This window comes from Schistocerca nitens, chromosome 2 (genome assembly GCF_023898315.1).
Source record: "Schistocerca nitens isolate TAMUIC-IGC-003100 chromosome 2, iqSchNite1.1, whole genome shotgun sequence".
Taxonomy (NCBI): domain Eukaryota; kingdom Metazoa; phylum Arthropoda; class Insecta; order Orthoptera; family Acrididae; genus Schistocerca; species Schistocerca nitens.
In genome coordinates, this window is record NC_064615.1 from 1005146370 (window position 1) to 1005159512 (window position 13143).

The 13143-nt window shown below is 39.5% G+C and overlaps 1 protein-coding gene across 1 annotated transcript in view; it reads left to right on the forward strand.

Moving 5' to 3' along the window:
* Positions 1-13143, forward strand: part of LOC126237354 (calpain-5-like) — a 252548-nt gene that overhangs the window by 160262 nt on the left and 79143 nt on the right. The window contains exons 8-9 of the mRNA XM_049947420.1: positions 2138-2287; positions 10032-10230. Coding sequence (XP_049803377.1) covers positions 2138-2287; positions 10032-10230 — 349 coding nt within the window. The remainder of the gene's footprint in view (positions 1-2137; positions 2288-10031; positions 10231-13143) is intronic.

Sequence of the window (13143 nt, forward strand, 5' to 3'; positions counted from 1 at the left end):
TGAACATCAATATTCTATTAGATAAGCCCAGCAGCACTGATTATGACCTACCTGAGTAACCGAAAACAGTTTACACTGCTTAAAACTGAAAATGGTGTTCACAAATCTAAAATAACTAATATAAATATAAAGAGCCACAGGGATCAGTATCGGGTCGTCTTCTGTTTTTGATTTATGTAAATGTCATTAAATATTGCTCTCTAAGTTCCAATGTAGTTCTAAATGCAGATGTTATATCTGACATGTATAAAGAGGAATTATTTAATGAACTAAAGAGCTATTGCAGTAAAGTGAAAAATAAATTGTTCAGTACTTTAATGAAAGCCATCTAAATGTGAGCACCTATGAGGATATGTCTCATGGAGTTATCACTAGTTGTTTCAGTGATTAGATTAGACTGCACATAGGCAGTGAACTGGTAAAAAAGAGCTTAGTGTAATATTCCTCAGTTTGACCATTCATAGCAATCTGAAATGGGACATGCATCTTGACTCTCTAGCATGTAAGTTATCTAAGAAGGTATATGCAGCTAATATGATTAGAAGTTCTACAAAGGCAGTGTTTCCTAAAGACTGCATACCATGCTTTATTTTTTCCTGAATTTAAACTATAGAACAGAAATGGGGGGAGCAGCAACCAAAGCAAATATAAATAAGCCACTAATACTTCAAAAAAGTGCTATATGAATCACCTGTACAGGAAGGAATCATGCTGTGACTTGTTTCCAAAAGCTGGTGTGCTTGCCATAGTAAACATGAAGATTCTAAAAGCCATATTGCTGTACACCAACATTTATTTTTATTCACTAGAATACCAGAAATAAAGAAAAATTTTGCATCAGCAGCCCCAGACATCACTCTATGAAAATCGTCCACACTGTCCAAGATTAAAAATAGTCAATGCACTGCTCATTGCAGTTATGACTCTTTCCACATTAAGTTTAAATTTCAGTGTAAGAAATTCCTGTTACAGAATCCTTTTTACACATTAGGAGAACATTATACTTACATGCAGAATAAGAAGTGCTTTGAAAAATGTGTGTAAATAGTGTTCAGCAAACCATTTTTTTGTGATCTTAGTAGATGTTAATCAATAAAGAACAATATAAGGAAAAAGACGGATTGCGTAATACTGCTAAAGATGACAATTTTGAGTTGCAAACAGGCACAACGAAAAGACAGTTACACATTTAGCTTTTGGCCAAAGCCTTCCCCAAAAAAGGAAACAGGCACACATTCATTCATTCAACAAAGCACACCTCGTGCATGCATGACTGCCACCTCCGGCAGCTTGGTCCAGTAGGCATTCTGGTCTGAACTGCCAGAGGTGGTGAACATATGTGCTTGAACTGTGCTTGTTAGTGTGAATGAGTATGTGTGTGCTTCCTTTTCTGAAGAAGGTTTTGGCCTGTCTGCAGCTCAGTGTGTCTGCCTTACAATGTGTAGCAATCTATCCTTTTCCTTATATTGTTGGTACTCCAACCCTCAATTGTTTGTTGATCAGTAATATATTCAAAAGAATGTATCATTGTGTTATGTACAAGAATTGTAATCTTTGTTGTTTTTGTGCATATGCAATGAATAATTTGATGTTGAATTAAGAATTATTATTATTATTATTATTATTATTATTATTATTAATTATTACTACTACTACTACTAACTAAATGAGTTCTGTTTTAATCTCATCATAGTGTCAATAAACACGTACTTCTGACATTAAATGTGGAGAAATATTTGAAGTGAAATTTGTGAAATTTTGCAATACACACTTCCTCACGCAGTCATAAAGCAATCACATCACCATTTTTACAAGTCCTGTACAAGATATCTTTCATTTCTCTTTCTGTGGTAAGTAATGTTGGGGAACTGTCATTAACAGTCTCATTTTCTGTTAGTAATTGATTGACTGTGCCACCTGGTATGACCATCACTCAGGTTATCTGTTAGCTTCGTCATTACTTTAGTCTCCAAAAGAACAGCTTGCCTTTTGAACTATATGGTTAATTAATATTCTAATGTTCTCAGTGTTGGAGCTCTGTACACTATGAAAAGATTTAAATTAATATTGCATCATCAGAGTCCTGCAGTGACATTGTAAAAGGATTCTATTGTGATATAATCTTTATTTCTTCCAGTGAAGATGGTGATGCACGAAGTAATAAAGAATACGCTTATACAACATCTCAATTAACAAGGCTCCTGTCATCATCACCAGAATGGTCAAAGGTCAGAGAATCTGAAAGAGAGAGAATGGGGCTAACTCTAGATTATGAGACTGAATTTTGGTAAGTTTGTTTCTACCTCATCTTCCATCCCACCCCCCTTTTTTTCCAATCCAAATTCAGTTAAATATCATTATTTATGACAAGAATTTATGACTAGTCTAAAACAAAAAAGTGAGCTGAAATTTCATGAGATTCAGGAATTAAACTTTTAAAGTATGTACTCCTGCTACGTTACCAGAGAATTGTAGAAATTTAAGTATAATACATACAAAAAGCCACACACAAATGCGCAGTTCATAGCAGCCTTTTCATGTCTGGAGAAATACCATAAACCCACTAAAGTGCTCGGAAGCTTTGAACTTCACGTGGCACTGTATTAAATGTTGACTCATTGCTGAGATTAATGTTAAGAACAGATGTCTCATTGTCTCCAGTTAAAGCCAACATTTATCCCCAAAAATTTACTGAGCAATTTTACGTACATCATAAATCGTGTATGTTATTATTAGCTCGTACAGTTTCTGTTGCAAATATTTCCATAATACATGAAGCAGTCCATCATATCAGACAGGTGTCATGTTGATTTCTTAGGAGTATTGGGAAACCTACCCCTGATTTTTTTTCTTCTCTGGGATTAGGAATTCAGAACACCTAGTTCTTAACAAAAGTTTGTTATCAAGATATGTTGTATACGTCCATGGTAGGTCTATTTGGAGGATCCATACTACCGACAGCTTGCAGTAGCTGAGCATATTTCTTGACATTTAACTCGAAGTTTGCATGGTTACTATAGCACTATAATATAAATATTTTTGAAACAAAGGAGACCACTCACCATAAAGCAGAAGCATTGAGTTTTGATAGGGACAAAAAAGCCTCAGTGCTTCTGCTCTTGGTGGTGGTCTTCTTTAATCCAAAAGTATTTACATTCTACAATAACTTTGTTAACACACTATAATATAATTATGGTCAAATCTGATATCTTTTTGGTTTAAAATCGCACTTCATATTGAGTCCAATATTATAAAAAGGATTGATTGCTACTCACCATATAGTGGTGATATTGAGTCGCTTGCAGGCACAATAAAAAGACTACTAAACAAATAATCTTTCAGCAAGAAGGGCTTCATCCAAAATAGACAGCATACACATATTTTTTCACTGAAACAGAGTTCACACACTCATGACCACTGTCTCTGGCTGCCAGCCAACCAGCCACGGGCAATTCAAGAAGTTGGTCAAGGGTGGAGGGCTATTGGGGGGGGGGGGGGGGATGGAATATCGCTTAAAAAAAGGAGAGTTGAGGTCCTCCGCTAACAATCTGGTAAAATTTGGTGTTGCTTAAAGTAGTTTTTGGTAACTGTTTAGGAGTTCAGGGTTTAAAATGTGTATTAATAAATAATAAGATGCCCATTTTAAGTTAAATTATATTTATTGGTTTAGATAGTAAGCTATGTGCCACTCTTATTCTTTTGTTAAAATGTGTTTGAAATACATTGTAACCTATTTTGCTACGTAATTATAAAAAAAAGATTGAATCTGTTGGAGTAGTATACTTTAAACACAAGGACAACTGTCCTGACATACAGGAAAGATGCCTATTCTTAACCTTACAAGAAATTAGACTATTCATCTTTCTACTTCTACAAAAATGTAGATGTACATGTAGATTAGTATTTTCCTTTAATGTGTATATCCTCACCATACAATAGTCAATTTACTAATTATAAACCAAAAACATCTGAAAGTCTTACTGTGACTCTGGTTAGTACATAGTGCTTAAAAAAAGGACTTTACAATTTTCTAGGTAATTAAAGGAAATAAAAACTCAATATGAAAAAATCAAACAATGGAAAATTCAGGATGGAATAATGACAATGGGGGGGAGGGGGGGGGGGGGCTATGGGGGCTATAGGACCCCCTCCCCTTTCCACCACCCCTGATAGTGGCCATGTGTGGGTGAGCTGTGTTTGTGTGAATGTGTGCGTGTATGTTGTATGTTTTGGAAGAAGACCTTCTGGCTGAAACCTTACATGTTTAGTAGTCTTTTTGTTGTGCCTCTCTGCGACTCAACATTTCCACTATACAGTGAGTCTCTGCCAGGCACTTAAGTGTGAATTGCAGAGTAATCATGTAGATGTAGATGAGTGGCAATTTATCCTTTTCATAATATTGTCATTATTCCATCCTGAATTTTCCATTGTTTGAGTTTTTCATATTGAGTTTTTATTTCCTTTAATTACCTAGAAAATTGTAAAGTCCTTTCCCATAATTAATTAATCTTGATTTTCATTTATTAACTTCCCTGCTTATATGAACTGTACTCATCTGATCTGACCCTCAGTATAATGAGCACCAGTGCTGGTAATTTCTTTTAGAGAGATATTTCTTCAGCCAGATGCTCACTGCATTCACTACATTTGTGAAATGAAAATTATGTATTAAATATGTATTACTTGAAGATTTTGTGATATAATTCCACAGAACAGATCAAAACATTTTTTCAATACACAGTTAATACAATATTTATAATATTTGGTATTTCTAGCAGATGAATTTACTCTCTGGTGCCTTTCAGTGTACATAATGATACTTATAGCACTGTTCTTCTGTTCAGTAAATATTCCAGATTTTTCTTGGTAATTCCATGTTAAGGTATGACTAATATGGCACCTTTTGTTGTGTGGCATAGGTTCTCAATGAGGAATGCAGAAGCATGAAATACACAGAACTTTTATTTTTCCAAAGAATAACAGCGTAACTGTTTTAGGTCATGGAGTGACATCATACAGAGCAGGTACAGAGTAGAAGAGACACGTGATATCATATGAGTAGTACAGACATATTGATGCATTCAGACTGACAGATACAGAAGAGCGACAAGTATAGAATGGCTGACAGGAGCAGACTGCTGGCTAGCAATAGTGGACACTGAGGCATCCTGAAGAAGATCCCAGCAGATTGGCCAAAACATTGATTATTTCAGAAGGAAATATGATGCGGCCTGACAACCGAAAAGATTTTAACTTTAGTGACAACAACCACGAAAGCCTGCATACTTACATAAGGCCTACATACATACATATAAAAACCATTTTGCCTGCCAGGGGCCATTGGCTCTTGGCTGCAGGCAATTGAGGCATTGCACACTGATCGGTGACCTCTACTGGGAGACTGCAGCAGCCAAATGGTGTGCTACTCCAGTTTTGTGCACCACAGAAGTGGCAGCTAAGGAGTAGTAACGGATGGATTTCTACAGTCCTGCTTCCTTAAGGGGGAGGGGGCAACTGGATGTTCCATTCCCCCATGACATACTGAAGGGTGACACATTCATAGTGCCTGAGGCAGACATTCCGAGTGTGCACAGTTCTGGGTCTGTGCAGGCCCACAAGCCAGGTCAGCAGTGGTCCCGCACCTTCACCCCCCCCCCCCCCGCGCTTCCCCCCCCCCCCCCCCCCCCCTCCAGGAAAGGCCAATGGATGGCCCCGATACCCCAGAAGCAGGGCCTAGGTGATGTTAGAGTTGTCACTAGGTGCCGTAACTGGGGAGCCGTGGTGTCTGGTGGGAGGGTATGTGTCGCCAGCAGTGTAGGAAGTACCCGTGCCTACATAAGGGCAGGAGCCATCTGCAGCAGAGTAGGAGGCACCTGCATTAATGCTGAAAATGACTGGAGGCACCGTGCAAGGTAGGGGGCACCTGCATTGCTGCTGGAGGTCCCTGGATGTGCCTGCAGAGGTGCTGGTGGCACGTGGAAGCACTCGCTTTGACACAGAAGATGTCGACACTCGCTTTGGCACAGAAGATGTCGAGAGACCAAACTGTTTCGTCCACGTGGGGCAGTCAACTGGTAGGAAGGTGGCCAGACACAGCCGGGGCAGTGTGCCGCCACAGTGAACTACGATACTGGCAGATGCCAAGGCAGAAGCAAAAATCTTAAAAGGAGATAAACCAGGAAAACTTTGTTCAAGGGAGGCATCTGACATAAATGTGAGACAGCGTCATGAGAGTCATGTCGATGGCAATAGATAGACAACAAACAACAAAAGGGTACATGGAGGGCACTAACGTAAAGGTGATAAGGATTCTGTCGCAAGGTGGCATGGATGCCAGTGCATGGTGCCGAACATGGATTGTGGCAGGCCGTGACCAAGATAGGAAAATACTGTAAGTAGCTTGCCAGAGCGGTTGCTGGAAGTCAATGATGGGGATCCCAGCAATGCATACAGTTGCGAAGTGAAGAGTGAAAACAGCTGCTCTGGTGTCCATATGCAGTTCTTTCATGTTGCAGCAAGAAAGAGGGGCAAGACGGAAGTGCTGCATGGTGCCCTTGATACTATTGCCAACGGAGCCATACATAGCAGCACATTTCCTGGTTGGGACTGCGGTGGCTTCCTCTTCACCAATCGGACATGTCACAATGTACCAATGTGTTCCACGAAAAGCAGTGGTGCCATCCCCTCCATGCTACTATTTGATAATTCAAGAAACAACATCAAGGATAGATCTCAACAGTAAAGGATTCACTGACAAACTACTTTCTTGAGCATGAGATGGAGAATCACATCACAAACAAGGAGCTGGCATAGGAAGAGGACACTAGGAAAAATTCGACACACGTGGCAAAAAACAACAAACAAACAGGACAACAAGAGAGACCAAAGCTGGGCTTGAAAAGAGGGCTAATTGACACAAGAGAAGGAAGCAGGTCCTCCAGGAGGTCAAAAAACTAAGAGAAGCAGGTGGGTCCAGAAAAGGGAGCCAGTGAACCATAGGTAGGAGTTGGGTCTTGAGGAGGAGGCCAATAAATGAAGAGAAGGAAACAGGTACTGACGAGGATGCCAGTGAACAGAGTAGTCCTGAAAAGGGTGCCGATGAACAGAGAAGGGAGACCAGTGCTGAAAAAGATGCCAATGAACAGAACAGGGAGGCCAGTCGGGGAAAGGATGCCAAACTAACAGAACAATAAAAAAAGGGAGTCTGTTCCTGTAAAGGAAGCCAGAACAACGCATACCAATTTCAGTGTCCGTTTTCTGAAATACAACAAAGTGGAGGCACAACCATGCCACACAGGCTTGCCAAACTCAAAATGTGACAATGTAGAGGTGCAGTCATGTGTCAGAGCTTTCCCAGGTTGCAGCAAAATCACAGTACAGAGAACATAACAGTACACCAAGAAATGGTGGAGCTTGTACTGTCAGTGTTGCAATGAAATGGTCGCAGGTGGCCATACGAAATAGTCGTGGTTGTAGAAGCTCATGACTGTTCCAGAGCAGAGGAGCAGAGCACACGAAAGTCACCAACTTGTGTTGTGATTTGAACAAGGAAGAGTGAAGCAGTATGGACTTGAGACACATACAGTAGCATGACTAGTACTGCATGTTTACAGGTACAGATAGTGACAAATACGGACTGACAGATACAGAACAGTGACAAGTACAGAATGGTTGATGGGTACATATTGCCAGCCAAGCCAGTGCACTCACGTATAAAGAATATTTTGCCCACCAGGAGTTGCTGGGTCTCATCTGCATGTGACTGAGGCACCAGACATGATCAGTCACCTCTGGTGGGGGCCAGGAATAGCTGAATGGTTTTCTACTCAGACTGCATCGTGCACTCCACAGTTATGGAGGGCAAGGTGTAGTAACAGACAGGTTACTACACCTTTCCTTACTATGAATGTAAACAGCATGACCACAGAGCTGACTGACTAGATTAGTTTTGTGGCTCTGCTAATGGTATTGGCAAATGTGCAGCCACACAACAGTGTGTGCTATCAATACTATCAGGGCACTTTAGAAGGGACAGCTGCAGCCCTGTTTGGCAGCTCAAATCTATCAGTCATATGTAAATATTCCAAGCTACCAGGAATGTCAACAACAACATTAAGCCACGATTTCTACAAGAGACTCTGTTTTCCATTCAATTGTTGTGTCTCACCAAAATGACTACCTGTAACTTAGATTCTGCTCCCAATGTGCTCTGCAAGAGACAACTTCAACAGTTCTCCATGGACCTAGATTCTAATGTGTAACCCTCAATACTAGGACCATACATGTATTTATTTTGTACATGTCACAACTGTCAGAAAACTATATATCTTTCTCTGTAATTAAAGCATTGTGTCAGAATTAGACTAGGGTACAGCAATTTGTATGCAACCGTAGTCATCCTTTTTAGGTGTCTTCTTAATAGATAGTCTTTGAATATTGTGATTCTTGAACAAGCAGTGGAACAGCTAATAAACACTATTAAATAAAGAAGTTAATACTGATTGCCAAGATCTAGTAACTTCAGTGTTTACATTATCAACACATACTTTCCTGTGCTGTTTTTATTGACATTTAGATTTTTGTATTACATACCCACTCTTCAAATGTAGATAATCAGGAGCTTATAATTCCTTCTATAATACATTTCAGTGTATCAAAGAATGGAAATTCCACATTGGAATATCAACAATAGAAGGAGAAAATAGACTGCTTCTCACTGTAAAGATGACAGGTTGAGTTGTAGTCAAGTGCAGTGAAGGCACTTACACATTAGCTTTTGGCCGAAGCATTCTTCAGAAAATGAAACACACTCACATTCATTCAGACAAGGAAGCACATCTTATACACTCATGACCACTCCTGCAACAGCTCAGACTGGAATGCTGAAAGCTAATGTGTAAATGTCCTTTCATAGTGCCCGTTTGTAACTGAACACCATGTCACCTTTACTGTGAATAGCAATCTATCTTTTCCTTATATTGTTGACACTTCAGATCATAATATTTTGATTAATATAAAACTTTCCCATCCACTTTTGTGAAATAATCACATCGCCTTCACAGTCATATAATGGCATTACTTTTCTATTCTTACTTACTTACTTTACTTTATACATTCACACCGGGGGACCCCATGACATTGCAGTTAAGGCTATTCTCTGCTTCTGTCTTTTGCTGTCTGTCTCTTGTTTTCCAAGACTCCCAGCTGCATCAAGTCTTGTCTCAGTCCATCCATCCATCTTGTCTTAGGTCTTCCCACTAGTCTGCTGCCTGATGGTATCCTGTCCATTACAACTTTGGGGTATCTCATTTCTTCCATTCTTACTGCATGTCCAGACCATTGGAGTACTTTGTGGCTCATGTTTTGGACTATGTTTCCAAACTATACGATTAACCTTTCTCAATTACTGGCACTACCATTCCAAGCAGATTAAATATTTCTTTTTGATGTATCAAGGATTACAGTTATTAACTCCATAAATAACACACACTGCTTATTTACTAACATCAGTATTAACTTTACAGGAGCTCTGCTCAATTCAGAGCTCTTAAAGAAAACTAACTGAAAATTCATCATAATAAAAAGAACACCTGCCTGTCAACTTGTGATTTTAATGCAGGAAAACCCTAATGGTTTACACCCTTGCCTTTATAACTTAAATCTGTTGTAGCTATTCCCCTGGAGTATATGCTACTCCAGCAGTGTTCGTACCTTCCCAACATTAATAAGTATTTAATGTTTCATGCTCTGCATGCTCCTCCTTATCCCAGGATACTGATTGACTTTTATGTTTAATTTCAAAATATCACTTCCTTCACCCACTTCTTCTCTTTCTACAGAAAAGATACTCCAGAGTTGGTGTCACCTTTTAATGCATGTGCATTCCTCCGCTACTGCTTAATAACCAGAAATTATTTGTGTGTTTTCTTCCTGGTAGTTTCATTCCAGAAATCATTTCCTTTATAAATTATATGATATTGCTTTTATTAATGTGGAAGAGACAAATGTCTATTTCTTTCTCTTTTTTGAAGGATGCCATTGGAGGATTTTGTGAGAAATTTTAGTGAGCTGACTATATGTCGTCTCTATAACACCAATATATTTGCTCTGTCACAAACGTGGAAGGAGGAGTCAATAAGAGGAGAATGGACTACTGGAGTTAAAGGCTCCCTATCTGACAGAGCTGGTGGAAGTTCTGAATTTCCAGAAACATTTCTTCGGAATCCACAGGTAAAATAATTTCTTTTGACCTTACAAAATGATATTCATCTGCTAGAAGCATTTACAACAATAATACTATGTATCGTGATCTGAGAACCAATTTTACTGTTGGCCAAATGCAGTGTGTTCGTATTAATAACTTGAAAACTGATGTCAGTGACAAAGTTAGTAAAAATAGTCTCACATGAGGTATCTAGAGAAGGAGAAAGAGAGAGAGGGATAGGAAAAGGTTCCAGTTGATGAGCTAGAGTGAAGTTGAAAAATAACTGGAGTGGGGGGGAAAGGATGGGGGGCTGAGAGCAGGATGGGATGGAGGCAATAAGAAAACGGGGGCTGTCAGTGGTGGGAGGTCACATGACTGCCTGGTACCAGTCCTGCACGATCTATATCAGTGATCAGTGTGCTCTTTTAAGGGAGTGACTAATATTTTGTACATTTCTAACTGTATTGTGATTATGGTATCAAACATTGTCCCATGAGCATGCTACATTTTACAGCTTGCAGTTTGAAAGTGTGAAAATGGTTAAGTATGGTGTACACTGCTGGAAAAGCCGTCACTTATTTTATTTTCTTCAGATACAGTAACAGCCATGCTGAATTTTATTTCTTGACTATTTGCCCTCCAAGGTCCCAATAATTTATAACTACTTTCTGTGTGTTTGAAAATTAGCAGTGTTGCATTCAAATTCAAAAATGGCATACTCTGTTATATACCGGACAGTTTTTATCATGCAGTTCTGAATCATATTAGAAATACAATGTAATACTTATGTAATTTTGGATGAATAAAAAGGCAATTTTCTCCCATCCACATTATTCTTTATGCAATTTAAATCACATTCATCTGTCATCTATGAATAAAATGTTCTGGGCAACTATGCCATCATCAAATGGATTTCACATTTAAACCCAACTTTTCATCCCTGTCTGTGGAGTAAATTTTCAAGGGGGATTGTAACAGTACTCTACATACCCACCTGGAAGATATGAGGTCACCTAAAATAAATCAAATGCTCATAAACTGCTGGAAAAGCAGGAACGTATAGGATTCTGTGTAGTGGATACTACAAAAAGAATGGTCAAAAATAACTAGCAGAGCACAAGATGAATTCCAGAAGGGGGGAGGCTGATAGATAAGCTGTTGCAGAACATGTTTTGCAACCAGGAGACCACCAAATTCATTTTGATAGGACTCTAGTACTGGCTGTCACAAGTGGATAGCATGAAAGGCTATACAGAGAGGCCATGGAGATTGTGAAACACCTTAAGAATTTCAGTGGGTAGGAGGAGGGCATGAAATTGAAAGACATTTGGAGCCTGGTGTTGAAGAAGATGTGTATTAGTCTTTCACCATGGGGTGATAGCAACAGTGCACAATGGCAGTCGACAACCGCCAATTGTGCTCAGATATTCAAAACGTGTGACAACACACCACTGCACAGAAGTATGCTTTAACAGAATTTTTCTGCAGGCAGTAGTGAGCCAGGGTGTGAATTGGACACTCAAAGAGCTGTAATCCACCTTGAAAATGTCTTCCACATATGCAGATGAAACATTGGGTTTAAATGTGAAATCCATTCGACCATGACACATGAGCCCAGAACATTTTATTAATTTTGACATTTCTAGCTGTGAAAGTTTACATTTTAAAATATATTGTTCGAACACAAATTGTTTTTCCCCCACTATCACCAAAATTTTCAGCACAGCCAGTGTATAAATGTCTTACTGATGCAGAATCCTGTACAGTGGTTGTAGAGAAAATAATAAACAATGTGACTTCTTTTGCAGGTGATCCTGTCTCTGAAGGGGTACAAAATTCCATTGGCAGAGTTGAAATAGGAAATCCTGGTTGAACATTGTAACAGATTTTGTACTTGGGAGGAGATATTGGATTGCAAACAAGCACAAACAAAAAGACTGCTATAAATTTAAGCTTTTGGCCAAAAGTTCTTCTCAAATAGAAAACATACACACATTCACAAAACTCGCAGACACATGAACACTGTCTTTGGCTGCTGTGGTCAGATTGCAGACAAAAACTACACCTGACAGAAGCAGCAGTCTGACGTAAGTGGTGGGGATGAGTAGGAGGCATGGGGTGAGGAGGGGGAAGAATAGCATTGTAGAGGTGGGGAAGGTGAGTGAGCATTTGAAAGCATGCAGGGACATTGTGGGGACATGGTAGGGCCACTAGGTGCTGTTGGGAGATTTAAATGAGAGGGCTGGGGGAGGGGGGGGGGAGGAAAAGGAGAAAAGTAGGGAAGAGGGAAAATTCTAGTGGGTCTATTGGCAGAATAGAAGGCTGTGTAGTGCTGGAGTGGAAAGATGGAAGGGTATAGGTGTGTGGAGGACAGGGACTATCAAAGGTTGAGATCAGGGGGACTAGTGGAATGTGGGATATATTGCAGAGAGTGTTCCCACTTGTGAAGTTCAGAAAAGCTGGTATTGGTGGGAAGGATCCAGATGACACAGGCTTCTTGGCCACTGTTTGGCAGTGGTCATTCATGCAGACAGAGAGCTTGTTAGTTGTCATACCCAGGTGAACATAACTTTCATCTACCATATTTTACAGACTATAAGATGCACTTTTTTCTTTGAAAAATTACCTTCAAAATTCACGTGTATCTTATATTTTAAATTCATATAACAATGTCTAGTATTTGATTTAACATTCTCCTCAGTCTTAAAAATGGCCATTTATTTGATACCTTCTGAAACCTATCTCTATCTGGCAACACTGGATTCAACTGGCAGCAGCAGTGCTCTGATGCTACAAATATGAGTTGCGGGTATTCACTGTCTCCCTCCCACCCTGCCACCACACACCCAGAACACTGTCTAGCATATGATGTGCCATTGCAGTCTACAGTGCCAGTTAATTTGAATTGAAAGTGATTTGTGTTATAGGTAACAGTATAA